A 27,102-nucleotide genomic window follows, 5' to 3' on the forward strand; every position below is an offset into this window, starting at 1 on the left:
GCTCTGGAGAGCAGAGAGCTGAGCCCACAGACAGGCAGAGAAGGGCTGGCAGCCCCATCTGGACCACTGTGTGTGTGCAGGGCCTGGGGAGCAGCAGGAACAGGAGCAGCGTTGTGTGGAGGCCAGGTGGCTCCTCCAGGGATGACAGCATGACCAGCGCTGTTCCAAGAGATGCTGTTCCGTGCCCATGCTATGGAGATGGATGGCAGCTGGGTGGGAGCACTGCTGGGCTGCTGGGAGGAGGGTTTGGGGCCGGGGGGTTCCTGAAGGCAGGGGCTGCACTGGGCATTTAAAGAGTTTATGGAGCTGAGGGAATGCCCAGGTGTCCAGGTGGTGTTGGACAGGGACAAGGGGCACAGCTGGGGCTCCTTTGGGGCGGTGATGTGTACCATTAATGATGTACCCCATTAATGATGTGCCCCATTAATGTCATACCCCACCAATGATGTACCCCATCAATGATGTACCCCCCCAATGATGTACCCCATCAATGATGTACCCCATCAATGACGTACCCCATTAACGATGTACCCCATGAATGTGCCCCCCAGGGCGAGGCGCGGCCCGGAGAGCCCCGGCCGGGCTGCAGGGCTGCAGGGGTTAACCCTGCGGCTCCCGCACCACCTCCCCGCCCGCCCTCCCTCCTCCCTCCCTCCTGCCGCCGAGGAATTTCCTAAAACAGCCCCCCCCAAAAAAAAGTGGGAATATAACAATAATAAAAAAAAATTATAAAATACCCACCCTGCGGATCCCCCCTCCCGCTCCGATCTCCGCCTTTAATACCAACAAACAACTCCTCGGCTCTCCCTAAAGGAGGCGCCTTTGATCGGAGCGAGACGAGCCCCGCCGGGCACCGGCACCGGCACCCCCGGGCACCGGCACCGGCACCGACAGCCCTGACACCGGCACCGGAGCGCTGCCGGCACCGACAGCCCGGCTCCGGCATTCCCGGGCACCGACAGCCACCCCTGGGCACTGACATTCCCGGGCACCGGCATCCCCGGGCACCGACACCTCCCAGCACCGATAGCTCCGGCACCGACAGCCCCGGCTCCAGCACCTCCGGGCACTGTCAGCCCCGGGCACCGGCAGCGGGAGCGAATCCCTCAGCGCAGACCCCGCGGCATCACCGGGCCATCACCGGGCCATCACCGGGCAGCGCGCCCCGCGCACGGGAGCGGAGCCCCAGGGCACCGGCAGCGGGCTGCGATGCTTCCCGGGGCGGGTCCCCTCGCCTTCCTGCTCCGGTGCCTCCTGCTCCTGTTCGCCTCCGAGAGCCGAGCCCGGGCCCGTAAGTCTCACCCGCGCTCGTCCCGCGGCGCCGCTTCCCTCCGTGCCTCAGTTTCCCCGGCAGTTTGCGGGGTGCTGGGCGGGCACACGGCGGTGTCTGAGCACGGCGGGTGCCGGACACCCCCGGGATGTCCCGGGACGTGCAGCCGGCCGGGTTTGCTGTCCTGCCCTGCTGGGGACGCACATGGCCGGTCCCCTGTGCCCGTGCGGTCCCCGCCTGCTCCGCGGGGCCGGTGAGGGGGCGCCGGGACCCCCTCCATGGGCTGGGAATGCCACAGGGCAGGAGGGGCTGTGTCACAGACCGTGTTCCGCACGGATCCCACCCTGCCCGAGGGCATCTCCCCTCCGAGGGGGGACGGGACAGTGACAACGCCTCCCCCGGCCCAAACAAAGCTGGGGGCTCTCCTCTTTCCTCCAGATCCATCCCTGGTCCATCCCTGGTCCATCCCTTGCCCATCCCTGGTCCATCCCTTGCCCATCCCTTGCCCATCCCGCAGTCTCTCCCCCTCTTGCTCCCAGCTGAGGCACAGAAGGGTTGGGATAAGGACGGGAGGCTTGGCACTGCCACAGAAAGGCTCGAAGGACTCGGCCAGAGCTGCTCAGGAGTTTGGAGGGTGCTGGATGTGCTAATTGGGCCGGGAGGTGGGCTTGCCTTGGGAAAAGCACCGGGACCCTCCCCGTGGGTGCTGGGTGACATGGCACAGCCCCCAGGGCTCCGGGCAAACTGGAGCAGGACCTGCCGCGTCCCTGCAGTTATTCCTCCCTTTAATCTCCTGGAATCCCAGCGGAGCTGCCGGTGGCTCTGTCAGGGTGATTTACAGCGTGCCTGCTGCCAGCAGTGCATTAGGCACTCCAATAACCATCCTCCAGGAGGGAGTGAGGGCCCAAAATGTGAGCCCTGCACTGCCATCCTGACCCTGGGGCGTGCTGGGGGCATGGACGGGGCTGTGCAAAGCCCTGGGCAGCAAACTCTGGTGAATTCAGCTCCTCTCCCTTCCCCGGGCTCATCCAAACCCAGCACACAGCATCTGCCCCTTGAGCAGGGAGTGGGTGCGGGTCCCCGCCCCAGCTGGGAAGGGCAGGGACTGTCCAGGAGGTGAGGCAGGTGTGAGGTGAGGGGTTTGCTCTTTGCAGGTGGCAACAGCCCCTAAGCTGGGCATAAACCGTGCTGGGTGGGGACAGGATGTTGGGGGCTGTTTGCAGGACTGAAACGTTGATGGAGAGCTGGTGGCTGTGGGATTGGAGCAGGGCTGGAACACTCCAGCTTTGCCACAGGGCGCACCTCACCACGTGGAGGGCTCGGCCAGGACTCACCTCAAGGTCATGGGCAGGCTGGTTTGGGTGGCAGAGTCATCACCAAACCGTGGAGTCATCACCAAACTCTGGAGTCATCACCAAACCCTGGAGTCATCACCAAACCATGGAATCATCACCAAACCGTGGGCTTCTCTCACTGCCCACCTCTGCAGGCTCCCCTCTGCTCAGGGCTGGTGTGCAGGGAGAGTGGAGACAGGAATAAATTAGTTACGAGCAGGCTCATCAGCCAAGGGACCTACAGTGTCGTGGCTAAAAATAGGTGAGGAGCAGAAATGCCCGGGCTCGAAGGCAAGTCAGGAAAGAAGAATTTGCCCACAGAAACAGGCTATTTTAGGGGATTTGCACTCCAGCTGAAGAGAAGTATCAGAGGCACAGGTTACTGGGACAAATGTGCTGCATTCTGAGTAATTCAGGGGCAGTGGGTGAGCGCAGGGATGTTTTGGCTGAAGGCATTTGGACACCAGCATCCCTGGAGAGCACGGGGCAGTGGTTTTCCCCAGGAGCTTGGAAGCTGCTGTTTAATTTTTTTTTAATATGGTTTCTGGAGAAAAGGGGGTTCCTGGGATCCCTCTGTCCCAAAAGTTTGGATCCAGCAGGGATGAAAGGTGCTCCAAGATGGGAAGGACCAGGATGGAAAGCGAGTGCTACCCATGGTGAGGGCTGCACACCTTGCTATAGGTAGCGGAGCATTCCCTTGGGAAGGAGGGAATGCAGGACCCTGTCTGCCTGGCTTCTCCACTCTGGAGAGCTCAGAGGTGCTTCCTGAGGCTGCATTTTCAGAGCTACAGAGTTCTCCAGGCTCCCAAAGCACCCAGAAGGCATTTCCAGCCCAGAGCTGAGCGAGGCGAGTGTGCAGGAATTGATGTGGATGTGAGCAGAGTCTTTGGGATGCCACATGTCAGGGGCCCTGTGTGTTTTAGCCAGTCCCTGCTCAGCAAAGCTGCATTTTAAGCCCTTCATAAATACAAGGCTGTCACAGGAGCGCCTGGACTCTGTGTACCAGACAGTGCTCTTTGCACTTTATTTATGGCTGCTCTTAAAAACTGCTTTGCACAAGCTGCCTCCCTGGTGCCCAGCACGGCCCTGGCTGGCAGGTGTGTGACCCCCAGAGAGGCTCTGGGAGCTGGGAGCCGGGAGCCCAGCTCAGACATGCCCTGCTCCAGGACAGCTCCCAGGGTGCCAGCTGGGGATGCAGGACCAGCCTCGGCATGGAACGGGACAGGAGGAGTGAGGGGAGAGGAGCAAGACCCCACAGCCTCCTGCTGAGCCACCAAACTGCTCAGAACACTCCCAAAATGACAGAACCCCACGTGGCTCAGGTGGCAAACGCCATCAAAGATTCAGGACGGGTATCTTGGGCTAAAGGAAATTGAAACCTCACCAGAGGCTGTGGCAGAAGCCCTGAGCAGCATCTTCACCAGGTGCTCCAGAGACACCAGTCCAGGGTGACAAACTGAAGGGTGTGGAGAAACCCAGCCTGGCTGCACCCCTCACACCACGAGAAGGGTGTGCATCTGCTTGGGATGCACCTCAACGGCTCCAGCCACCCACAAGGTGCCACCCCACAGCTTCCTGACCTGCTTTACATCCAGTGAGAAGTAAACCCACAGGACTTTTCTGAGTGTGCTGCTGCTGAAGGTGCACTAAGTGAGCTCACCCTGCTGACCAGCACGGGAGGAATCCACTGCCACAAATGGCTTTTCACTCACTCCAAGTGAACTAGGATGATGTCCAGAGTTTGACCTCTGAAAATGAAATTATCAGCCTGGCAGGGGAAAAAATGGTCCAGAGCCTCCAGCTTTTAAGCCCCATCCATCCATCCATCCATCCATCCATCCCCAGGCACACTGGCACCTCTTGCCAAAGCCCCAGCACTGCAGAGATGCCAGCAAGTGTCTCCTGCTGCCCAGGCCTGCCAGTCAGCTTTAATTTTACCAGCAGCCCTCTGCAGACATGAATCAGGCTGCTTTCGAGGGCTGGACCCAAACCAGGGCTCCACTTGTGATTAAATGCTTGCAGGGAGCAGCCAACTGGCATGGGAGCTGCGAGCTGAGCGTCACACCAAGGCAGCTCCGTTTCTTCACCCTCAGCATAATTCATGGGGATGCTGCAAGCAGGGAGAGATGAAGTCATTTTCTCACCCTTTTGCAAAACCATGATTTTTTTTTTGTTTAGATTTTTTTTGTAATTTTGTTTTGTTTTGTTTTGTTTTTTGCTCTCTCCTCTGGGTTTCCTCATGCTCAAGCCACATGCTCTCTAGTTTTGTGTGGTTTGCTGTAAGCTCATGGCCAGCAGCAAGGAGTTGCTGGCTCTCAAGAGCTGTGGGGACAATGTGAAGCCCTGATCAGGGAAAAGGAAGGAGAACAGCTCTGCCAGTCCCTCTGGTAACCCCCAAAGCCACCGCAGACACCTACATGTGCTGTGCCTGGGCCAGCCAGCCTGGACAGCTGCTGCTCACCACTTGTGAAGGTGCAGCTTGGGGAATCAAGTGCCTAAAGCCATCCAGGAGAGGCTCAAAGACAAGGAGAGGACCTATAAAGACCTTTGTGGACCCATCTTGCAGTGAGCATTTCTGTGTCAGAGTGAAAACCCGATTTCCTGCCTCAAACCCACCCGTTCTGTCCCTTTCTTGCAAAGGGAGTCCAGTTTGCTCAGAGGGGCTGCCACTTGAGCCCCAGATGGGTCCCAGGGTAAAAAACGCATGAGAATAAAATAAAACTGGGGGGAACCAATCACAATCTGGGTTTGGTGTGCGGGATGTGGGGAACGAGGCGCAGGCTGTGCTTGCTGTCACACAGGAACAGCCCCGTTTCTCACCTGGCCTCTCCTGGTTGCTTGCAGGGCCGGAGGCGTTCTGCGACTTCAACGGCAAGAAGTACAGCCCAGGGGAGAGCTGGCACCCGTACCTGGAGCCGCAGGGGCTCATGTACTGCATCCGCTGCAGCTGCGCCGAGGCACGTCGGGCACCGTCCCTCCGGGGCTGGCAGCGACCCGGGAACGATCCAGGGCTGCTCATGGTGCCAGGGATGCCGCTGCTGCCAACAATAATGAAAACAGCAACATTAATAACAAATATGCTAACAATAACAATGCTAACAATAATGCTGATAACAATGATGCTAATGTTGCTAATAATAACAATAACAACAATAATAATGTTGCTGCTAATGCTGCTAATGCTGCTGCTGCTGCTGCTGCTAATAATAATAATAATAATAATAATAATGTTGCTGCGAATGCTCCTATTGCTGCTGTTAATGCTGCTGCTAATGCTGCTGTTAATACTGCTGCTAATAACAACAATAATAATAATAATAATAAAAATAATAATGTTGGTTGGGAAGGATGAAACTTTGACAAGAAAGTCTCACAGATACTAAAATAATAATAATGCTATTGATAATAATGCTATTAATAATAATAACAACAATAATAGCGTTGCTGCAAATGCTCCTAATGCTGCTGCTCATGCTGCTGCTAATGCTAATTCTGCTGCTAATACTCCCTAATCCTGCTGCCAATGCTGCTGATGCTGCAGCTAATACTGCTGCTAATACTGCTGCTAATTCTGCTGCTAATGCTGCTAATACTGCTGCTAATGCTGCTGATAACAACAACAACAACACCAATAACAATGCTTGTTGGGAAGGATGAAAGTTTGACAACAAAGTCTCACAGATACGTGTGCTTGGCAGAAAGATTTTTACATGTAGAGTGTGATGAAGGAATAGAGATGGAAGCAAGTTTTGATATAGAGGAAAAGAATTGCTGAGCCAATCTTACTGGATAACTAAGAAGGCAAAGAGAGTGTTAGTTGGAAGGGATTTTTATGGCTTAGAGCAAAGGATAAATTTACTTGAAACAAGAAGATGTTTTTACTAAGCAGGAAGATAGCACAGGCAAACAAACCTGCTGATGGGGCAAGGAGAAAAAAGGTCTCAGAATTTTCTACTATAATGCTAATAACAATAACGCTAATAATGCTAATGCTAATGCTAATGCTAATGCTAATAATGATGATGATGATGATGATGATGATGATGATGATGATGATGATGATGATGTTGCTGATAATGCTGCCGCTGCTGCTGCACTGGGGCTTTGCTCGGCAGCTTTGCAGCAGATCGGTCCCACTGTCTCATTTCAGCAGATAAGTTATTTTTTATGCAGGCAGACCATGATGGGCCAAGGGAAGGGTTCCAAACCAGAAGAGAGGAGATTCAGACTGATATTTAGAACAAGAAGCTGTTCCCTGTGAGGGTGGCAGGCCGAGGGCTGCTCTGGGGTGATGGGTGAGGGACCAAGGCAGGGCTGGAGCCATCCCTGGCGAGCACAGCCTGCACAGCTTGCGATACACAGTTTGTGACAGCGCGTCCCTCCTCCTGCAGGAGGGCTGAACGCTCCCTGGGGACTAACCAGCCCGTCTGTCTGTCTGTGTGTCTGTCTGTCCGCAGAACACCAGCATCAGGTGCTCCCGGATCCAGTGCCCGGCGCTGCCGTGTGCCAGCCCCGTGACGGAGCCGCAGCAGTGCTGCCCGCGCTGTCCCGGTGCGTGGGCACCCCTCGGGGCAGGGCACAGGGTGCGGTGGCACCCAGCCCCGCCTGCTTTGTCCCTCCAAAAATCCCGTTCTGATGGAAAAGGGCTCTCTGCCAGATCACCCTCTCCCCATGCCCCCATCCCCAGAGCTCTGTAGGGACAAAGCGTCAGTTCACACTTCTGGGGCAAAACAGGAGCTGGCAACTTCTTCTGATCGTTTGCCAGCAAAATGTCTTGGATTAAAAAAGAAAAAATTTAGAAATAAATTTCTAGAAAAAAAATTATAGTTTTTTAACAATTTCCTTCTTTGCACTGGAGACTAGCTCAAGTTTTAGCCCCAAAACTTTTTCTACTTTACCACTACTGATTGCCTAATTTGACCTCAATATGGTGAGAATAAAGACCTCACCTCAAGATTTAGTCTCAAAACTTTGCCTACCTGAGTGCTGGCAGAGCTAGTCATAAATCACAAGTGATTTGAGAAATTAGGGGAAAAATAGGGAAAAACCTCATTGATTTTCATTTTTTTCCTAATTACCTATGAGACGATCCCTTTTTACCCGACTCCATCTGAATCTGGCGATGGTTACAATCAGGGGAGGGGAAACGCCAATAATTCTGTTAAGAACTTTGTGAGGTCAGGCTTCCCTGTGTGCTGAGCTCAGGGCAGCCCCATCCTCCAAAACCTTTTGGACCCTTCATTGCTGACCAGCCACACAATGCTCTGACACTTCGGGGTGCCCGTGGGGTGTGCAGGCTCCTGTGGGCTGGGCTGGGCTGGCCGTGACCCCGCTCCTTTCTCGCCCCTTTTGCAGAGCCCCCGTCCCCGTCCGGGCTGCGGGCGCCCGCCAGGTCGTGCCGCTACAACGGGACCACGTTCCAGCAGGGAGAGATGTTCAGCGGCAGCGAGCTGTTCCCCGGCCGCCAGCCCAACCAGTGTGTGCAGTGCAGCTGCTCCGTAAGCCTCCTCATCCTCCTCATCCTCATCCTCATCCTCCTCCGGGGCTCACAGCCCTCGCTGCGGCACCCTGTGCCCCCTCTTTGGTGCCAGCACATAAAGAAGGGGCAAAAGAGCCCCAAAAGCACCTTGCTCTGTCATCACACACAGGGGTTACACTGGTTGTAACCTGTCCAGCCTCTGCCTCTGGTGCTGGAATAGCTGCTCTGGGGTGGCCAGAGGAGTGACTGACGTGTGGCAATGATGCAGCCTTTGAGGAGGCTGGTTCCCCTCTAAAGAACCCCAGCTGGGTGATGTGAAACACCTGAAACACCTGAAAGAGCCCTCCAATCCAGCTGCACGCGTCCCCAGGAGCCCGTGGGCTCCTTGTCCCTCTGGGCTGTCACTCTGTGTATCTGTCAGGGCAATGCCTCGGGTGCAAATGGGGAAATAAAGGGCTGGCTGAAGTGGAGCTTCACTGTGGGGATCTCCCCGGGCTGTGTCTGGTGCCGTCAGCTGCTGGAACAGCTGCATGAACAGCTGGTCTGACCCTCTTTGGGAACTGCCCCGAGAGCAGAGCCTCTGGGATAAATCCTGCTCTTTTTGGGCACTGGCTCTTGGGGCAGGGCACTGCTGGGCAGGAGGAGAGGGAAGGGAGAGGCAGGTGTGGGCTCCCTGGGTGCAGAGCAGGATCTGCCAGATGCTGTCACCCACCACACTCCCCTCATCCCCCTCGTGCTCCTTGCACAGCAGTTTGGATCCTGATGGGAGGAGAGGCAGCTGTGGTTTGCTTTTCTAAGGATATCCTTGGCTGACCTCTTGGTCTTGCTTGACTGGGAGCTTCTGGATACCCCAGAGAAAATTGCTGCAGGGAGATCACCTTGCTGTCAAGGGCTGGCTGCTGAACATCCTTTTTTACCCCTTGGAAAAGTAGCAAAAACTTATTCCTGCCACAGACTGGTGCAGATCCACTGACTGAGGTGGCACTGGGACGTACAAAGGTCAAGGCTGCCCTCAACCTGTGGTTTCCAGCTTGAATCACCTGCAGCAATGATATTTTCCAAGTGATCCGCTTGGGTCTATCCCTGCACCTCTGTGTGCTTGTCCCTGCTTGGGGAAATAACCAAGGGAGAGGGAGGGCAGAGCTTTGGTGTGGACCTGGACTCAGAGTCCTGCTTCCCACTTCCACCCCTCTCCTCTGGGTCCTTTTCCTCTTGGGGGTTGTTCTGCAGGGCTGGGAGGTGTGTGGTGGCTGTTCCAGCCCAGCAGCACTAATGGTGCCTGCCCTTTTTGGGGAAGAGCAGTGTGTTATCCATGGAACAGCTGTGCCAGGAGAGCACACAGCCCTGCAGGATGGACAGACAGACAGAGCAGCAGGGACAGACTCCAGCTGCCAGCAGGTGCTGGATGATTGGTGGCACTGCAAAATGGATTACCAGGGGGCTTTCGGTCATGAACTCATAAAATCCTGGGATGGTTTGGGTTGGAAGGGGCCTGCGTGGGGGACATACAGCCCTTTATAAGGCTGACAGTGTGTTTTTCCCTCCTGCCCTCCTAGGAAGGCCAGATTTACTGTGGCTTGGTGACCTGCCCCGAGCTGCTGTGCTCCTCTCCCTTCAGCGTGCCAGACTCCTGCTGCCAGGTCTGCAAAGGTAACGGGGCTGGGAGTGAGGGCTGGCACACCCCAGCTGGCAGCAGGAGCCATCCCAAGCCACTCTGGCAGGAGTTTGGGAGCCTGGGCTGTAAATCAGCCTGCTTGTTATCTCTTGGTTGCACCAGGAAGCACAAGCTGAGGGCTTGGGTTTTCCTTGGATAATATGGATTGCATGTGCAAGGTTTGGGTTTTCCTTGGGTAAAATGAATTGCTTGTGCAAGGCTTGGGTTTTCCTTGGATAATATGAATTGCATGTGCAAGGCTCCTGTCTCTCCAGACTCCCAGGCAGGCCAGCATGTGGAGGAGAGCTGCTTTCAGCCCCCAGCATGTTCCAGGACAATGTTTTTCCCTTGCAGATGGCTCCCTTGAGAAGCCCTCGGAAGAGGAGCCCCTGCAGTTAAACAGAGGTGTTGTACGTGACGTTTGCATTTTCAAACCCCTTGCTCCTAGCACAGCCCCCTGAGCAGCTCACAGAGTGCCCTGGCACAGTGAGATCCATTGAGAGATCCTTGCACAATGCCCAGCAGCTCTAGGGGGACACCCAGATCCTTGCCCAGCAGAACACGGGCACCTGATTTGCAGGTGGATTGTGCCATGGAATTGAGTCTGGCTGGGAGATACCAGCCTAGGTGGGAGCTCAGGCCAGCACCCTGTATCAGCAGCCCAGCAAGGAAAAAGGGACTCCTTGGCTCCTGGGTTCCCTCAGGGCCACATTTTGGAGCTGGGCTGCCCATGCCAGCTCTGTGGGATTAGGTCACTCAGCTCCTGCCTCTGCCCTTTTCCATACAGCACCTATAAAACCTCCAAAACAGACACAAGGGGACCCTTTGTGCTGCGTGTCTTGTCCCAGCACTCTGCTCCTGGAAGCCTGGGATGTTCCCAGGATGTTCCTGGGGTGTTCCTGGTGTTTCAGCCCTGCTGGCTGGCAGCCCCACTCTGATTCCCCTGGTGCCTCCCAGGTGGGAGAGCAGGATCTGGCCCATCCTCACTGCCTGTGCCACACAGATGCCAGCCCTCCTTTTCCCACCTAGGAAGGACCAGCCCATCTCCCTGTGTGTTTGAGGGATGGAGAATTCCTGAGGGAGCTGGGAAGGGGCTCAGCTGGAGAAAAGGAGGCTCAGGGGGGACCTTGTGGCTCTGCACAGCTCCTGACAGGAGGGGACAGCTGGGGGGGAACAGGAGGAGAGGGAACGGCCTCAGGCTGGGCCAGGGGAGGTTCAGGATGGATATTGGGGAAGTTCCTTCCCCCAAAAGGTTGTCCAGCCCTGGCACAGCAGCCTGGCATCCCCATCCCCTGAGGGATTTACAAGCTGTGTGGATGTGGCACTCTGGGACATGGGATAATGGTGGCCTTGGCAGTGCTGAGGGAATGGTTGGGCTCCATGATCTCAGAGGAATTTTCCAGCCTTAATATTTCTGTGATTTATATGGTTTGTGGGCCATTGCTTACCCCTGTGGTCTCTGCCCCGTGCACTCCTGAGGGAGGGCATGGAGGACACCTGCATGGCTTTTTCCAGCATGTTTTGGAAGGAGAACAGCTCAACTGCTGGAGTCTGAATCCCCTGTTTTCCCTGGCTGCTCACAGAGACATTCCCAGGATCAGTGCTTGGGAGAGGTGGTGGGCAGGAAGCCCCCCGGAGCCACCGTGTCCACAGCTCTCAGCTCTTCCCTGGAGCTGATTCCCAGAAGCTTCAAACCCAAGGGAGCAGGGGGCACCACTGTCAAGATCGTCTTGAAAGAGAAGCACAAGAAAGGTAAGGGATGCAGGGGCCAGGCAGGGACTTTTAGTGGCCTCTCCAGAGCTTGGAATTCTTTGGGGATCTGATTCAGTGGCAGGTTTCCACCAGCAAGTCCTTCTGCCCACTCCCCACAGCCAGCCTCAAGGTGTCTCAGTCCTCATACCCACAGTCTCCTGAGTGCCACTCTCCAAAGTGGGTTGGGAGAAGGCTGGTCCTTGGAATGTTTTGGAGATCTGGGACTTGGGAAGGAAGGAGCTCAGCTGGAAGGCTCCACATGGACCTTCCAGGAGAGTGGCACACAAAGACGGGACATTCCTCCTTGTGCAAGGGCTGGCCCTGACCCAGGGCTGCCCCAGGTGTTCCCCTGGAGCACAGAGTAGGGAAGTGAGCAGAGGAGGCCAGTCCCTCGATCCAGAGGGGGAACAACAGCTCCTTTCTCCTCTTGGCCGCTCTCCCACCATTGTGCCTCCAGAAGGTGCCTTGGGCATGAAGGCCCGGAGGGAACTGTGGGACCTCCAGAAATTTCCGTGCAGAAGTCAGCAGGTGGCACTCTTCACTGTGCTTCACTCCTGCCACGGCCGGGAGGGACCCTGGCTCCGGAGGGTGGCAGCTGGGTGAGGGCCCTGTCCCTGCAGGGCGGTCACACCGGGCACAGCCAGCCCCTGGTGCTGCTCCCCTGCCCCATGGCACCTGCTGGGGGGCACCTGCTGGGTCCCTGTGACACCTGCTGGTCCCTGTTGGCACCTGTTGGGTCCTTGTGGCACCTGCTGGGTCCCTGTGGCACCTCTGGTCCCTGTGGCACCTCTGGTCCCATGCCACTTTCTGTGGTGTCCCGTGCTGCCAGAGAACATGGCTCCTTCACACAGCAGGAGCAGCCATGTCCTCCATGCTCCAAGGCCGTGCCTCCACCGAGCCTTGGGCTGACAAAGAGGAGGAGGAGGAGGGTTTATGTCCCCAGGCAGCTGTTGTGTGTGTCTCCTGCAGCCTGTGTGTACAACGGGAAGACCTACTCGCACGGTGAGGTGTGGCACCCCGTGTTCCGGCTCTACGGCCTGCTGCCCTGCATCCTCTGCACCTGCAGGGACGGCGTCCAGGACTGCCACAAGCTCACCTGTCCCAAGGAGTACCCCTGCCAGCACCCTGAAAAAGTGGATGGGAAGTGCTGTAAGGAATGTCCAGGTAGGTGGGATCCTGCCAGCTCCTGCAGCTGCCTCCCAGCTCCTGCCCCAGCCTTGGATTAAAGCCTCAGGCTGAGAGAACCAAAGGGATTCAGGCTGCTGGTGGCTAGAATTCACACCAGACAGGTCCAGCAGGGTTGGAGGGCAGCAGGACTTTGCCAAGGTAAGGAACATCCCCAGGACTCCCACAAGATTCCATCTGTTGGGAGGATGAGGTCTGGAGTTGTGCTCCAGACTGAGAGTGCTGGGATGGAAGGAGCTTTCAGGGCAGAGGACACACAGCCTGTGTGTCCACAAAAACCAGGGTTAAATTGTGCCAGCTGAGGTGTAGGTGTGAAGGGAGGAGTGAGGACACTTCCCAGTAGAAGGGCTGTCTGTGGCGCTCATGGCTTGTGGGAATTGGAACCCCCATCTCTGGCAGGGGAGGTTGAACACACAGGTTTTGGGGTGCTCCAGGTAGAACTGGGCTGGAGCTGGGACATGGGAAGGGGCAGGAGCACCAGGAGAGGCTGAGGGAGCTGGGAAGGGGCTCAGCCTGGAGAACAAGCAAAGGGCACTGCCACGTTTTGGAATGGCTGCAGAGTTGTTTGAGCTGAGATTTCCAAGGTTTTCCAGCGCCTGAGTGGAGAGGTTCTGAGATGGCCTCCTCAGGGGAGCACAGGGCAGAAGCTCGGCTTGTTTTAATAAGGTTTTTGATATGTTTATGAGCAGGATTTACGATGTGGTGCCTGGTGGGAATGGGATGTGATGACTGAGCAGAACCCTTCCAGTCTTGCATTCCCACTCTAGTGGGTCTCTCTGGTTTAAATCTGACAACTTTCCCTGCTTGGGTCTCCTGTCTGCTGCTCAGGCTTCACTTTATTTCCAATTAACCACCCTGACGCAGCCAGAATTATTGTGTTCCTGCCTTCCAGCTCTCACAGACAGCAATCACACACACACTGCTCAGCCAGGTCACATCCCTGCCCTTTCCTTCACTGCCTGCAGCCTTTGCCCAGGTCCTTTCCCAGGTGCTTTCTGTGGCTGTCCTTACCTTCCTCCTTTGTACCAGTAACTTAGGAATGCCAAGTGATTTTTCCAAAGGGATCCTGACCCTGGGAATTGCTGTGATGTGTTGTGCGGATGGGGGGGACACACCACCACCTCAGTGTCCCTGCTCCTCCTCCCCATGCTGTGAGGGTGTGAAGCTCCTTGATTGTTTCATTCCCATTGAATTCCAGGGGTTCCTTTGCTGCTGTGGAGGTGGGGCTTTAATCAGGGACTCCATGATCTCAAAGGGCTTTTCCAGCTTGAACAACTGCACATTTCTGGGAATGCCCTGGAGCAGGGAAGGCTCAGGCCCTGGAGCAGGGGTTTCCCTGGGACAGGTGAGGGTGCTGGGCCGTGCTCACCCTCCTCTGCCTCACGCTGAGCTGCAGAGCTGAGCTCCTGTCCTCTGCCTGCTGAAAAGCTTTGCTTCCCTCTGAACTGGGATTTCCATTCCCTCTCAGAGCAGAAGAGCTCAGGAGCACCCCAGAAAGCCTGGGGGAGAGCAGAATCAGGCCTAAAATAACTGTCTTGCTAAAATAAACCCTAGGCATCTATTTATAGCCAAACTTTCTTTCGAGTAGTGTGAAAAGCTTCAGCATCCAAACTGACTGGGAGAACAAGGCTAAATTCAGCAGAGCTGGGCTCCTCTGCGTTCCAAGGACCACAACCAAAGGCAATAAATCTCCTTCCAAAACCACAGGGCATTCTTAATTACTCCAGATACATTAAAAAAAAAAAAAAAAAAAAAAAAAAAAGGGAAAATGAGCATCTTTTCTTTAGCAAGGATGCTGGAAAAGTCACGTAGGACCCAGGGTGGCTGTCCCTGTGGTGGCACTCTGTGTGGGGAGGGTGCTGGGGCTGGTGCTGGGCCCACCTGAGGGGCTGAGCTGGGCACACTGCCCAGGCTGCCCTGCTCTGGGCCATCCCTTGTCTCCCCTGATGTTCCTCCCCAGCAGGAGCGAGATGGGAAGTAGGGGAATCCAGCCCCTGCTTTGTGGCCATGGTGGCACCAAGGTCGCTGCAGGAGTATGGGGGATCCAGATGGACAAAACCCCCCTTCCCCATCCCTGCTGGCACAGGGGCGGCTGGGGTCAGGGGGAATGAAAAACGTGGGGATGAGGAGGCCCACACCTCCTTTATCAGCCTCTCCTTTGCTGCTGCTCCTGGAGCTGGGGCTCGGATCATGGGACAGCGCCCCGAGGCACCAAAGCCACCGAGATGCCTTTTCCATGACCGGGCTGCGGGGATGGTCCCGCCTGCCCCTGTTCCATGACCCGTGTCCCCGTCTGTGCCCAGAAAGCAGGGTCAGACCCACGGACGAGGTGGGCAGCCCGCGGTGCGGCGGCCCCGGCCGTGTCCTGGTGTACGCCTTCGTGCCGCCGCGCTCCGAGCCCTCCAAGGACATCCTCAGGACCGTGGCCATCGAGAGGGAGCTGGCAGAGGAGGTGGAAATCTACAACTGGAAGCTGATTAAAGGTGAGCACCATTGTGAAAGCGGCCAGCAGAGCGGGAGGCGTGTGTGGAAACCTGATGCTTTTCAAGCTTTGTTCGGTTTCTCTGGCTTTTCTTGCGGCGCTCCACCCCTTGCATGGTGGATCAAAACCTGCTGACAGCAGGCTGGCTTTCCTGGCTCCCCCATTTCACACCCTCTCCCTGCATTCCATGCAGGCCAGGGGCTGGAAAACACTTCTGGCCCCACTAACCTCACCCCGAGCTGCAGCACCATCTGGGGGCACAGCACATGGGCAACCAAGCAAGGGCCTGGGGCTGCTCGCCCAGACCCCCTGCTCTCGTGCCAAGTGCACGTGGAAAACAAGCAAAGGAATTGTTCTCGTGGCCCTGTGGTTTTGCTTTCACTCCTTTTTTTACACCCCAGTCCACCTACAGCTAGAAAGCAGCTGCAAAGGTGCACAAAGGGGGATGAATTGTCCCCAGCCCACTTTTTGGATGGGGGGGTTCGGATGCTCCTTCCTGTTGGTGTGTGCTCCGGAGGTCAAGGCACAGCAAACACGCTGTCAGCAGGCTCCAATCTCCTGCTCTTTCCCCACACCTTCAGCTCTGCTCCTGTGGATGTGGGGAGTCTGGGGACACCTGGTCCAGTAGATATCTGTGCTGTCTCTCTGTGGCCCAGGGAAGCATCCCAGTGCCCCATTCCTGAGTTTCCACTGTACTCCAAAGAACTTGAGTGCTTCAGGTTGGTCATACCTTCTCTATGGATGCAGCGGCCCTTGCCCTGTGTCTGCTGGATTTGTGCAGCCATCCTGGTCTCCTGGTGTGCCCGTGTTTCACATCACTCCCTGGGGAGACCTTGGCCATGGCTGGACATCACCTGAGACATTAACCCAGGGATGGAGCCCTGGTGGCACCACGTTCCCATCCTGCCCCTGGCACGCTCCCTGCTGCCCGTGCTGCCCCTCCTCAGCAGGGCCTCCCTCACAATGGCACCTTGTGGCTGAGGACAGCTCGGGCCCCGCCGCTTCCTCCCCTGGCTCCTTGGCAGGGCAGCACCCAAACCCTGCCGGCACCTTCCGAGGCCAGCAGCCCCAGCCTGCATGGAGCTCCCCAGCCCTGCCAGCCAGGGACAGGGGAGGCCCTTGTCCCCGAGGCCAACACGGCTCTTTTGCTTGGCACGGTGCAGTGTTGTTGTTGGGAAAGAGCATGAGCTCACTCACATATGGATTCCACCTCTCCGTGGGCCACGGCTCCACCAACAGAGCAGCGTGTGTGGAGCAAAGAGCCTGCAAGTCACACCTGGACCCGGTCCATTGCCTTTGTATGGGCTCATGATACCTACGTGGCCTCATCTATTTCTGGGCTGGGATGGTTTCCTCCACGGACCAGGAGTTGGGAGGAGAAACCAGCACCAGCTCCAGCCAAAGGTTTTGCCCAGCTGGCTGGTGGCGCACAGCTGGCCTCCACAAGAGTTGCAGTGAGCGCTTCCCCATCTTTTTAGGGGTCTGAACATCACCAGCAGTTTTGAAAATCTGATGTTTTTGACCTGTTGTCCTCTCTGTCCATGCCCATCTTTCTCACAAATCCCCTTTAAAGCACTGAGAACAGTGCCCCAGCAGCTCGCTCCATCCCATCCCAGGGGCTGCCAGGAGTGCTCCTGCCTGTTGGATGGGATGTGTGTGCCAGGAAATGGCACTGCCCTGTGCCAGCTCCATCCATCCTGCCTCCCCACTGCTGGACTGTCCTTAGCCTGTGCTGTCCTGGTTCCTGCTGCCTTCCTCTGCTGCTCCCAGCTCCTGGGATGCTGGGAATGACCCTCCTGGGGGCCAAAGGTCTCGGCCAGCTCTCTGAGAGCTCTTGGGGAGCATCATCCAGGTCCTTGATTAAAAGATGTTTATCTCTCGTAGCTCTTGTTTAAAATATCCTCTTGGTTACTAATGTGCTGGAAAGTGCTCCATCAGCCCCAGGACTGTAAGCACACCCTCCTGCTCCTTTCTAATTATAGACCAGAAGAATTTATTGAACACTTGTGCCTTTCTTGCGTCAATAACAGTTTTATTATCTCCGTCCAGTCTCTTCTTTTGTTACTGGTAGGACTTCTTTACCCAACCCACTGGAAGGACTAAGTAACAGTCCAAAAATCCATCTATTTCTCTCTCTGTCTTTGACTTCCTGTACTAATTTTCCACAGTTGATAACATCTCATTTATCTGGCTCGTGAGGCAGTTCCCCTTCATTACATACCCTTTTCATGTGTAATTGCTGCTGGGAATCAGGGAAAGTCTCTTAACCAAATAAGGGGGACCACGTTGCCTCTCCCATCTGCTGGCAGCAGGAGGCTGGCTGTGCCTGAGTGAGAGGTGGGGAAGGATATTCCAGGCATACCTGCCTGCCTTGTCATGCCTTGCAGGAGAGCAGGAATGCCAGATCCCTGATCCCACAGGAAGGGCACTGTCATTGCTAAACACAGGTTCTGGTTTGCAGGGGTCACACATCTGAGTCAGCAGCTCCACGGAGGGTCAGTGCTGCCAGGGGCACAAATATCAATCCCTGCTGAGGTCACTTGTGTTTGTTCCTGTGCTGGAGCACTTTCAGCACTGCTGACCAAGAGATGGAAACCTTTGGTGCCTCCAGGAAAGATCACCTGAGCATGGAGGGGAGCACTGGTGCTTGAGAGTGAGCAGAGGGGCCCCAGCATCCCTTTGCTCTCACCTTTATTTATTTTATATTTTTAGGGGAGATGGAACTCCTGCAGGGCAAGATGCTTTCTGGAGCAACAAAATCCCATTGCTTTCACCTGCTCCATGGTGAAACATCCTGGTTCAACAAGCAGTGGCTGTTTTCATGGAACCACAGAATCTTAGCATGTTTGGGTTGGAAGGGAGCTTCAAACCCGCCCTGTTCCACACCCCTGCTGTGGACAGGACACCTTCCACTGTTCCAGTTTGCTTCAGCCTGGCCTTGAACACTTCCCCACTTGTGCGGCAGCCACAGCTTCTCTGGGCAACCTGTGCCAGGGCCTTAACAGCCTCACAGGGAACAGTTTCCTCCTAGTATCTAATCTGATACTTAAAGGAGATGTCTCCTTGGAGCCTTGGCCAGCCCTGGCTCCATTGCCAGCTCCCACCAGGCTCTGGCAGCAGGGCTGCGCCAAGCCAGGGCCCTGGGGCAGGCAGTGTCAGGAGGGGACAGAGAATCCAACCCTGTGTGAGCCTTGAGCTGGGCACTGCAGAATCTGATGCCCTGCGTCCCCCTCTGCAGGAATATTCCATCTGATCCAGACCAAGAAGATCAGCAAGCAAGAATTCAAGCAAGAGGCACAAAACTTCAGGCTGATCACCAGGACAAACGAAGGTAGGGAGAGAAAAATCCCCTTTCCTCACTCCTCCAGCACTCCCTCCTGATTTCCTGCTCTGCTCTGGCCCTTCCAAAGGCTGTGTGAATCCCAGCCTGTGTGGGAGCTGAGCCCTGGGGACAGCACTTGTGCAAGTGTAGCCGTGCTGGGGCTGACCTGTCTTCACACCCCACGCAACACTCCTGCTTACAGCCACATTTTCACTTTATGGCATAGGAAAGGGCAGCCAGCTTTCTAAAAGTGGCTGCACTCTTGTGAAATCCAGAGGTTTTGTCTCTCCAGAGCCCGTAAAACTGTTTGATTTTTATATCTAATCCATCTGGTGCTCCTGGGAGCAAGGGGGGAGGGCAAAAAAAAATGGTGCAAGGGATTAGCGAAAAATCCAACTGTTGAAATGTGTTTTAAACCATTCAGGATGTTCCGGGATGTGCGTAAACACGACAGAGAGCAGGAACGCCTGTGTGCAGGGCACTGCTGGCTGCTCCTGCTGCCCGGGCTGGGCTCAGAGCCGTGCCTGCAGTGTGCAGCACCCGGGGCTGTGGCTCACTCGGGCACACCAGCACCCCCAGTCCCTTTGAGACAGCACCTTGGACCAAACAAACCCTGGGGGATGGTCCAGTCCCTGCTGCCAGGCTGTGCTTCACACCCTGGTGCAGTCTCTGGCACGTGTCTCCTTCTCCTTGCCTCGGTTTCCCCTGGCAAACAGCCCTGTTGTGAAACCGTCCCGCTGCCGTGGCCGCGAGTTCTAGGAAAGCTCTGACCCACGATTTCCTCACAGCAGAAGGTTAATGCAGCCAGAAAACACTCCCTCACCCCCGGGGTGATGACACTGGTGCAATCCTTGCTGGGGTTGCACTGAGGAGACAGAACACCTGAGGGGGAAGGGAGCACCTCCAGCCACCTCCTGCACATCTGGGGATTCTTTAGGGAACAAGGAGAGGGACTGGGACACTTTGTCCTGGTTTGGGGGGGCTTTCACAGCTCCACATTTGACTTGCTGGGAGTCTGCAGCTCCTTGGGGGATCCAGAGGGATTCCTTCCCTCTTCTTCTGCAGCAGGATTTTCCCCTACCATAGGTTGGTGAATGAAGACCCAAGGCTGAGGCAGCAGCAGAAATATGAATGTAAATGAGGGGAGATTGAGCAACCCACCCTCAAATGGGGCTGACAGAAGGGAGGAGAGAACCCTACCTGACCAATGGCCATGAAACTGAAATTGTGGCTTTCTGAGGTTGAGACAGAGGCAGAATGCTTCCCCCCCTGAGAGGCAGAAAGTCACCCAAATCCGAGACATGCCAGGGAGGACATGGACCTACCACATCAGAGCACCATTTAAAGAGATGCAGAGGAAGGTTTGTCCCTGTTTCAGCCTGAGCCCCTTTTCACACTGTGTGAGTGTTTTGCACAGAAAGCATTGCAAGTGCCACTGACTGTGCCATTGCTGCATTGCAAGGGTGAGAGCCCCTCCGAGCCCCATTTTAATTGCAGCACCTGTGGCTGGGGTCAATTTAACTGCAGTACCTGTGGCTGGGATCCCTGAGGAGCTGCTCTGAACACGGCCTGCCCCGAGGCTGTTGCTAATGTCTGTCTGTCTGTCCTGCTGATCCAGGTCACTGGAACATCTTCCGAGCGCAGACGTCGTCGGAGCTGAGGATGACGGAGAGCCCAGAGAAGGAGACAAAGACCTTGTAAAGCCAAGAACTCTCCTCTAGCTATCGATTTATCTACACACAGACACACATACACATATACCCCAACTCCAGAGCTGCATTACTCAGTAGACTGGCACTGCAATACAGGTTACACTAGTGGGAATTCCAGCGACTCCAGAGAACCATCCCAATGCCAACCCATCGGAGCCACAGCCGGGCAGGTGCCTCCCTCCCGCTGCCCAGAGGTGTGGGGTGAGCACAGGGAGCAGGGACAGACGGCCCTCTGGAGGGCTGGGACCTGCTGCCACACGAGGAGGAGGAGGAGGAGGTGGGATCCATCCCAGACACCCCGGTGTTCCTGAGGAGTGGCAAAGCGGGACATGACCGTGCTTCTCACCAGGGGAAAGATGACCTGCAAAGGGAGGAAAATCATCCCTGCTTCTTTCCTTGAAGCCCCTGGGAGCTGCAAAGGGGCTTCTGTGCCTGGATACCCTCCAAGGGGTGTTCTTTGAACAATCTCTTCTCTTCCAGCTGGGATTATTTTTTCCCTCTTTGCAGGGAAAGGATTCTTTTCCCTGGGATGATTCCTTTCCCTCTTTGCAGGGAAAGGATTCTTTTCCCTGGGATGATTCCTTTCCCTCTTTGCAGGGAAAGGATTCTTTTCCCTGGGATGATTACTTTCCCTCTTTGCAGGGAAAGGATTCTTTTCCCTGGGATGATTCTCTTCCCTCTCTGCAGGTCAGCTGGAGATGTAGGTTTTGGGAGGAGCCAGCTGCTGGCAGGGTCTGAGACCCTGGGCACTGCACTAAGGTCGCTGCTCAGCATTTACTGTGCTATATATTTATATCTATCCTATAAAATATCTACCAGGCTGTATTCACAGGAGGGGCGTCTCCCAGAGGGCAAACAGGATCATTTCTGCAGCATGGGGAGGAGGGCGTGCAGCAGCATCCCCTTCCCCCTGTTTGGAAACAGCTTTGGGGGATTTTCAGGTTGTTTTGGTACATATATTTATCCCTGAATTCTTGTTTTATTCCCTTTTGATAAATCTATTTATTTGGAGATCCAACTCTGTCTGACAAATCTGATTAAAAGTCTTCTTGATTCAGCTTCCTGTGCTGGCTCTCCTTTCCCTGTAGGGTCTGTGTCAAGGCTCAGGGGCCCTGGTGGGGTCTGGTTCCCCTGCATTCACTCGGGGCTGGGATGCAGAGAAATCCCACAGAAGCTTTGCTCATCCATAGGGGATCCCCCTTCCCATTTGCTGGTGGTCTGCTCATGGCTCTGGCTGCAAACAGAGCTCACCAGGGCCACACAACGGGGCTGAGGTGCTCAGGTTTATCCAGAAGAGAGCCCCTGGGAGGCTTTGAGCCTGAGGGGGCTTCCCGTCCATGGTGGGAGGTGAAGGGACAGGGGCTGAGCCGCCTCCTTGCCCCAGGGCTGCCTGCCTGGCTGGAGCTGTGTGCATGGAGGGAGGATGCTGCCAGTGCTCTGACCCCTCACTTGGCAGCCCAATTAGCCTAATGGCCCTGGTGTGATCTAACTGGAGCTGAGCCCGGGGCCAATTTGTGCTCATTTACCAGCACTGGAGGCGTTTGGAGTGCGGCTGCCCCGGTGGGGTCATGGGGAGGGCTGGGAGGGAAGCAGCACAAATTCTGCTCTGCCTGGGCCAGGTGAGGCTCCTGCGGGTATCCACAGGATACCTGAGCCCATGCAGGCTGTCCTGGGGCCAGGACAGGCACAGCCAGACCTCCGGGGCACTCCCAGCTGGGCCAGGACCCTGAGCCCAGGCACAGCCAGCTCAGTGCCTCACACACAGCAGCACCGCTGGAGACGGGGGCTGTGACAGGCGCGGGGACTGGCACAGGCTGCGGGCGGGATGGAGCTGCGGGAATGCAGCGAGCATTGCCTACGGCAGTGTCGGCGATCCCAGGATGCCCAGCCAGCCTCGCCAGGAGCCTGCTCTCCCCTGCGAGGGGGCACCGCTGGGATTAACCCTTCTAATCGGATCAGCAGCCGCGGGGCAGAAGCCAGCGCCCGGCTCGCCGTGCGTCCGTGTCCGTGCGTCCGTGTCCGTGCGTCCGTCCGTGCGCAGGCACGGCCCCGCCGGGACCCCGGGCTGCGGGCGGGGTGGATGCGGGGACACCGCGACACCGCGCCCCGGCACTGCCACCTCCCGCCGTGCGCACACCTGCGGGCGGGGGGCAGCCCCGGCTGCGGCTGCAGAGGCGGCCACGATGGAAGCCTGGAACTGTTCGGGCTGGAAAAGACCTTTCCAGTCTCCCCAGTTCCCAGCCAGGGGGGTCGGGCTGCATCCACTCTCCTCTGCACATCCTTTTCTTTTTTTGGGACGAGAAATGCAGAAAGCAGAGGATTGTCAGTGCTGCAGGGCTCTCAGGCTGTTCTCGTGCCACCACAGACCTGCCTCCCCTCCAGACTACAGTCCTAACGTTTCCTGTCTCTTCTCACATAGAAATGTGTCTGTGATCACTCTTTTCTCCTGTTCCTTCACCTTCTTGGATGCAGGAGCAGCTCAGGATGTACCTAATGTGGCAGGGTGTCCAAGCCCTGCTGGGGGAACGGGATCACATTTCCCTGTCTCCAGCTCTGTCAAAGCTCGGCGCCCCCAGGATGAGGAAACAAAGAAGTCCCTGCAGAGAGAAGCTGTGCCAGCAAGTCAGGACACTGGAAAAGGCCCCTGGCTTCCTGGAAGGCTGGTGCTGAGAAGGGGGTGATGAGAAAAGCAGGGAAACCCTCGGAGGCGGCAGCTGGAGCCAAAGGAGGGATGCAGGAAACGCGGCTGGCATGGCACGGCGCGGCCCCAGAGGCCTCTCCTCCTGCAGGAGCCTGGCCTGGGCCCATCCCCAAATTTCCCAAATGTGGCCACTCCAGAGGGCAGGCAGGACAGACCCAGGGCACAAAGGAGCTGCTGGATTGTGCCAGGGCTCTCCTGCCCCGTGGGATGAGGAGACCCACTCTGACTGAGCCTCTGCGTGGCTTTCCTTGCTCCCCTGTTTCGTGGCCATGGAAGTGTGTGGCTCCAGCAGAGATCCCTGTTTGTGCAGGCTGGATAAAGCCAAAACTTGATTACAACTCCTTCTCACCAGTGCTGCCAAAGGACCATGATTCAGTGCTACTTTTTTGGGTAGAAATTAATTAGTTCAGGCCCATCACAATTATCTAACTCAAGGAGCACGACAATGACCCACTGTCTAATGGTCCTTCATGGCCATTTAGCACCATCTGGGTCGTCTGATCAGGGGCTTTGCAAACAGTTGAAAATGAAGTAAGGAGGACTGCTTGGCCCAGACACCTCCTTTTGCCTCCCAGCTGCACGGACAGCGCAAATAATCCCGATGGACCATTAGATACAGGGACAAGGGGCAGGGAAAGAGAGCTTGGCCACATCTTTGGCTCCTCTTCCAGCTTTGGGGCTGAGTGGTGAGGACTGGCAGCTTCCCTTGCCATGCCCCATGGCATCAGACCCCCAAACAGACACACACCCCATGGAACAGAGCCCCACTCAGGGATGAACCCCAGGATAACCCCAGCAATGCATCCTCTAGCCTCCAGGCAAGGGGAAATACCAGGTATTGAACCCACAGATCCAAAAGGGGTGGGCAGGCAGGTCTCCAAGAAAACTGTCTAGATGGGAAATGTGGGCAACTGTTCCCCCAGCACCACCTGCAGTGCCAGTGTCCATCCAAACAGCCCAGAATTTGGGGTTTAATTTTTTTTACCCCACCTGTCCATACATGTGTTTTTAGCTTGGTGCTGAGTGCTGGAGGTGCAGTGTTCACAGGAGAACCTGGGAGAGGGGAGCTGTGCTCACTGAGGGCTGCATTTGGCAGGGGGCTGCAGAGGGACCCAGGGGGCTCCCCCAAACCCCATCAGGCTGCCGGCTCCTGCTCCGTGGCATTCCTGCCACAGATGGGCCCTGGAAAATGAGTGCAAACACTGACCCCCTTCCAGGGCGCTTTGAGCACGTCCTGAGAGGTTACACAGACACCAGCGTGGGTCCTGCTCCTCCCCAGGGCACAGGGGGAGCCGGGATGGCCTGGGCAGGCACGCAGGGAGCTGCACACTGTCCTTCCCCCCCAGTTTCCCTGGGGTCAGGAAGGGCCAGTTCCACAGGGGCTGGAGGCTTCCAGTGCCTGCATCACTGAGCCATCACCCCCTGGGCCAAGGAGTGGCCAGGGAAAGCTGCAGAGGCTGTGCTGCCTTCCAGCATGGATTACTGGCCTTTGGAGCCGAGCGTGACTTACCAACAAGAACAAAAAGCTTGATTAGAGATGAATGAAATTTGGCCTTTCATCTAAGCAGCCCCCAGCCTGTGAGGGACACCCAAAGTTCCCAGGGCAAACTCTCCAGGTTGTGCTGACCTGCTAACAAGCAAGAGGTCACAGGACTGGCGTGGGATTTCTGGATCAGCCTCACCCAATGCTGGCCCAGGCTGACCCTGTTCCCCAAAAGGGGCAAGAGCAGGGTTAACCTTGATTGATCCAAAGGGATTTTGAGGAAGGCTTTGCCTTTGAAATGGCAATTTAACCCTTTCTAGCTGGTCATTTCCTCTGTGAGATCACAGAAGCTGTGTTTCCCTCAGCTCAGCTCTGGCTCCCAGCTCTTTCCTCTGGAGATTGCAGCAGCAGAGCAGCCTGATCCCTGCTCGGGGCTCCAGGACAGCTCAAGGTGCTGCTGTCCCCCAGCCTGGGGTCCCTGTTCATGGTGGGGCTGGTCCCCCATGGCCCTGGGGCTCTGCACCCAGGGAGCAGCCGTGCTCCCCACACCTGCCCTGGGAGGGGATAACGTCATCCTCAGCTCCTTGGCACACGAGGGGCTGCACATGCCCAGCCAGAGGAGAGGCAGCTGGGGAACAGCCCTGGGGGAGCCCACAGCCAAGGCTCCCAGCTGGGAATTGTGGGGAGGGCTCAGGCTCCGCTCCTCGAAGGGCCTGTGGCATTATCCCCTTTCCCGAGGTGTGGGGAGGGAGGAGGAACCTCCTGCAGGCACAAATCCTGGCATTTCGCTCTTCAAACACCCTGGAAAGGGAGGGTGCAGTGGGGGATGCTCGTGGAAGAGTTGTGGGAAATATCATCCTGGTGATCCTATGGGATGGATTCTGTGCGTGCTCCTCTCCCATGTCCTCCTCTTTTCCCCCTCTCCTTGTTTCAGTTTTCAGACATCCTGGAGCTTTTTGAGAGGCTCAGCAGAGCACTGAGGTGGGTGACAAAGCTCTGCAGGCTTTGCTCTGGTCTCTGGTCCTCGCTTTGATGCCAGCAGGGCAGAGCTCTCCCCTGTGCAGCCCTGGTCCCAGCTGGGAGCGACGGGCTCTTGGGAAGCAGCTGCTGCTTCCTGGCTGGGTTTTCCCCCTGCAGTGAGTTTTGAATTTGCCATCCCTGGCCATGGCACTGCTCACACCGATGGAGCCACACCCTGTGCCATCCCCGGGGACATCCCGGGCACACAGCCCCTGCCACCTGGGCCCTGGCACTGCCCCACCCCCTGTGCCATCCCCGGGGACATCTCAAACGCCACAAGGGAGCCGCCGAGGGCAGGGCTGTCCCTGCGGTGACCGGGACCTCGGTCCCACGGGGCTCCAGGCTGCGGGGAGCCGTCCCCTGTCCCCGGGGATGCCACGATGGGTGTCCCCAGCCCGAGCAGCGCCCGTGGGCACCCCAAGCCCCCGGCCCGGGGCTGACCAGCCCCTGCACCCCTGGCAGAGGGGCCGGGAGCCGGAGCCCGCGCCAGCACCAGAAGCCGGTTCCGTGCAGGCAGGGAATATAATAAAATTAAAGCTCATTAAGCACTTAGAAAAGGCTTTGCATTGAGGGGGAGCGGGCAGGGGGGCGGGGGGCTGTGCATCTCAATACTGGGCTATTTAGAAGGGAGAGTTTAATAACGGGGGGGGGTTGGTTTTTATGGCAATAGATTTATTCCACCTGGGCTAAGAAATACATTCCACATCTGCCGAGCCGTGTAACCAGACTCTAATTAAAATCGTGTGCCAAGCGAGGGCCTGGCTGTGAAACACAAAGCTGGCTTTGAGAGCGGCTGGGGAGCGCGACCAGGCGGCCCGGGGGCGGCAGCGGCCACGGGGCTGCGACAGCGCCCGCTGTCCCCAGCGGGGAGCCAGGGGGCTGCGGGGACACTGCGGGGCTCTGCGGGGACACGGGCACACCCACGGGCATGGGGACAAAGTGACATCCATGTGTCTGCAGGGACACGGTGACACCCATGGGCATGGGGACAAAGTGACATCCATGTGTCTGCAGGGACACAGGGACACGGGGACAAAGTGACATCCGTGTGTGTGCAGGGACACGGGCACACCCACGGGCATGGGGACAAAGTGACATCCGTGTGTCTGCAGGGACACAGGGACACAGGGACAAAGTGACATCCGTGTGTGTGCAGGGACACGGGCACACCCACGGGCATGGGGACAAAGTGACATCCGTGTGTCTGCAGGGACACAGGGACACAGGGACAAAGTGACATCCGTGTGTGTGCAGGGACACGGGCACACCCACGGGCATGTCGCAGCCCTGTGGACAGGCTGATGGCCCTGGGAGTGACCCCGAGGACGAGGTGGTGGCTGCCCACAGTGGTGGCACGGCCCAGGGGCTGGCTGATGCCCACGCAGAGGCAGTGCACGGGCACTGGTGACACCCACACGTGTGGGCACAGCGTGACACCGCAGTGACAGCAGGGAGAGGGTGGCATCCCCTCTGCACAGAGTTCATGAGGAGAGGGTGACACGGATGCGTTTCATGGGGTCGGGTGACACCCAGGCACCTGTAGCCACCAGGGGATGGCGTGGCACCCCTGCCCTGCGACAGGGGACAGCGCTGTCCCCAGCGCGGCACGGAGGGCAGGTGACAGCGGTGACAGCCGCGTCCCCGCGGGCTCAGAGGGCGCTGCGGGCCCCGCGCCGGGGTTTCACAGCCCCGAGGTGCCGAACAAACA

At 56.9% G+C, this 27,102-nt stretch overlaps 1 protein-coding gene across 1 annotated transcript; it reads left to right on the forward strand.

Annotated features, from left to right (window-relative positions):
- Window positions 1-1,178: 1,178 nt before the first annotated feature.
- Window positions 1,179-20,179, forward strand: CHRDL2 (chordin like 2). The gene is made up of 11 exons (XM_054270459.1): window positions 1,179-1,291; window positions 5,449-5,561; window positions 7,062-7,155; window positions 7,960-8,102; window positions 9,640-9,733; window positions 10,092-10,147; window positions 11,321-11,489; window positions 12,459-12,653; window positions 14,978-15,157; window positions 18,395-18,487; window positions 20,097-20,179. The coding sequence occupies exons 1-11, from the start codon at window positions 1,210-1,212 to the stop codon at window positions 20,177-20,179; spliced, it is 1,302 nt and encodes a 433-aa protein (XP_054126434.1). The 5' UTR covers window positions 1,179-1,209.
- The last annotated feature ends 6,923 nt before the right edge of the window (window positions 20,180-27,102 follow it).

The sequence above is a fragment of the Melozone crissalis genome, unplaced genomic scaffold (genome assembly GCF_028551555.1).
Source record: "Melozone crissalis strain CALT ecotype California unplaced genomic scaffold, PUWL_Pcris_2 ptg000009l_1, whole genome shotgun sequence".
Classification (NCBI taxonomy): Eukaryota; Metazoa; Chordata; class Aves; order Passeriformes; family Passerellidae; genus Melozone; species Melozone crissalis.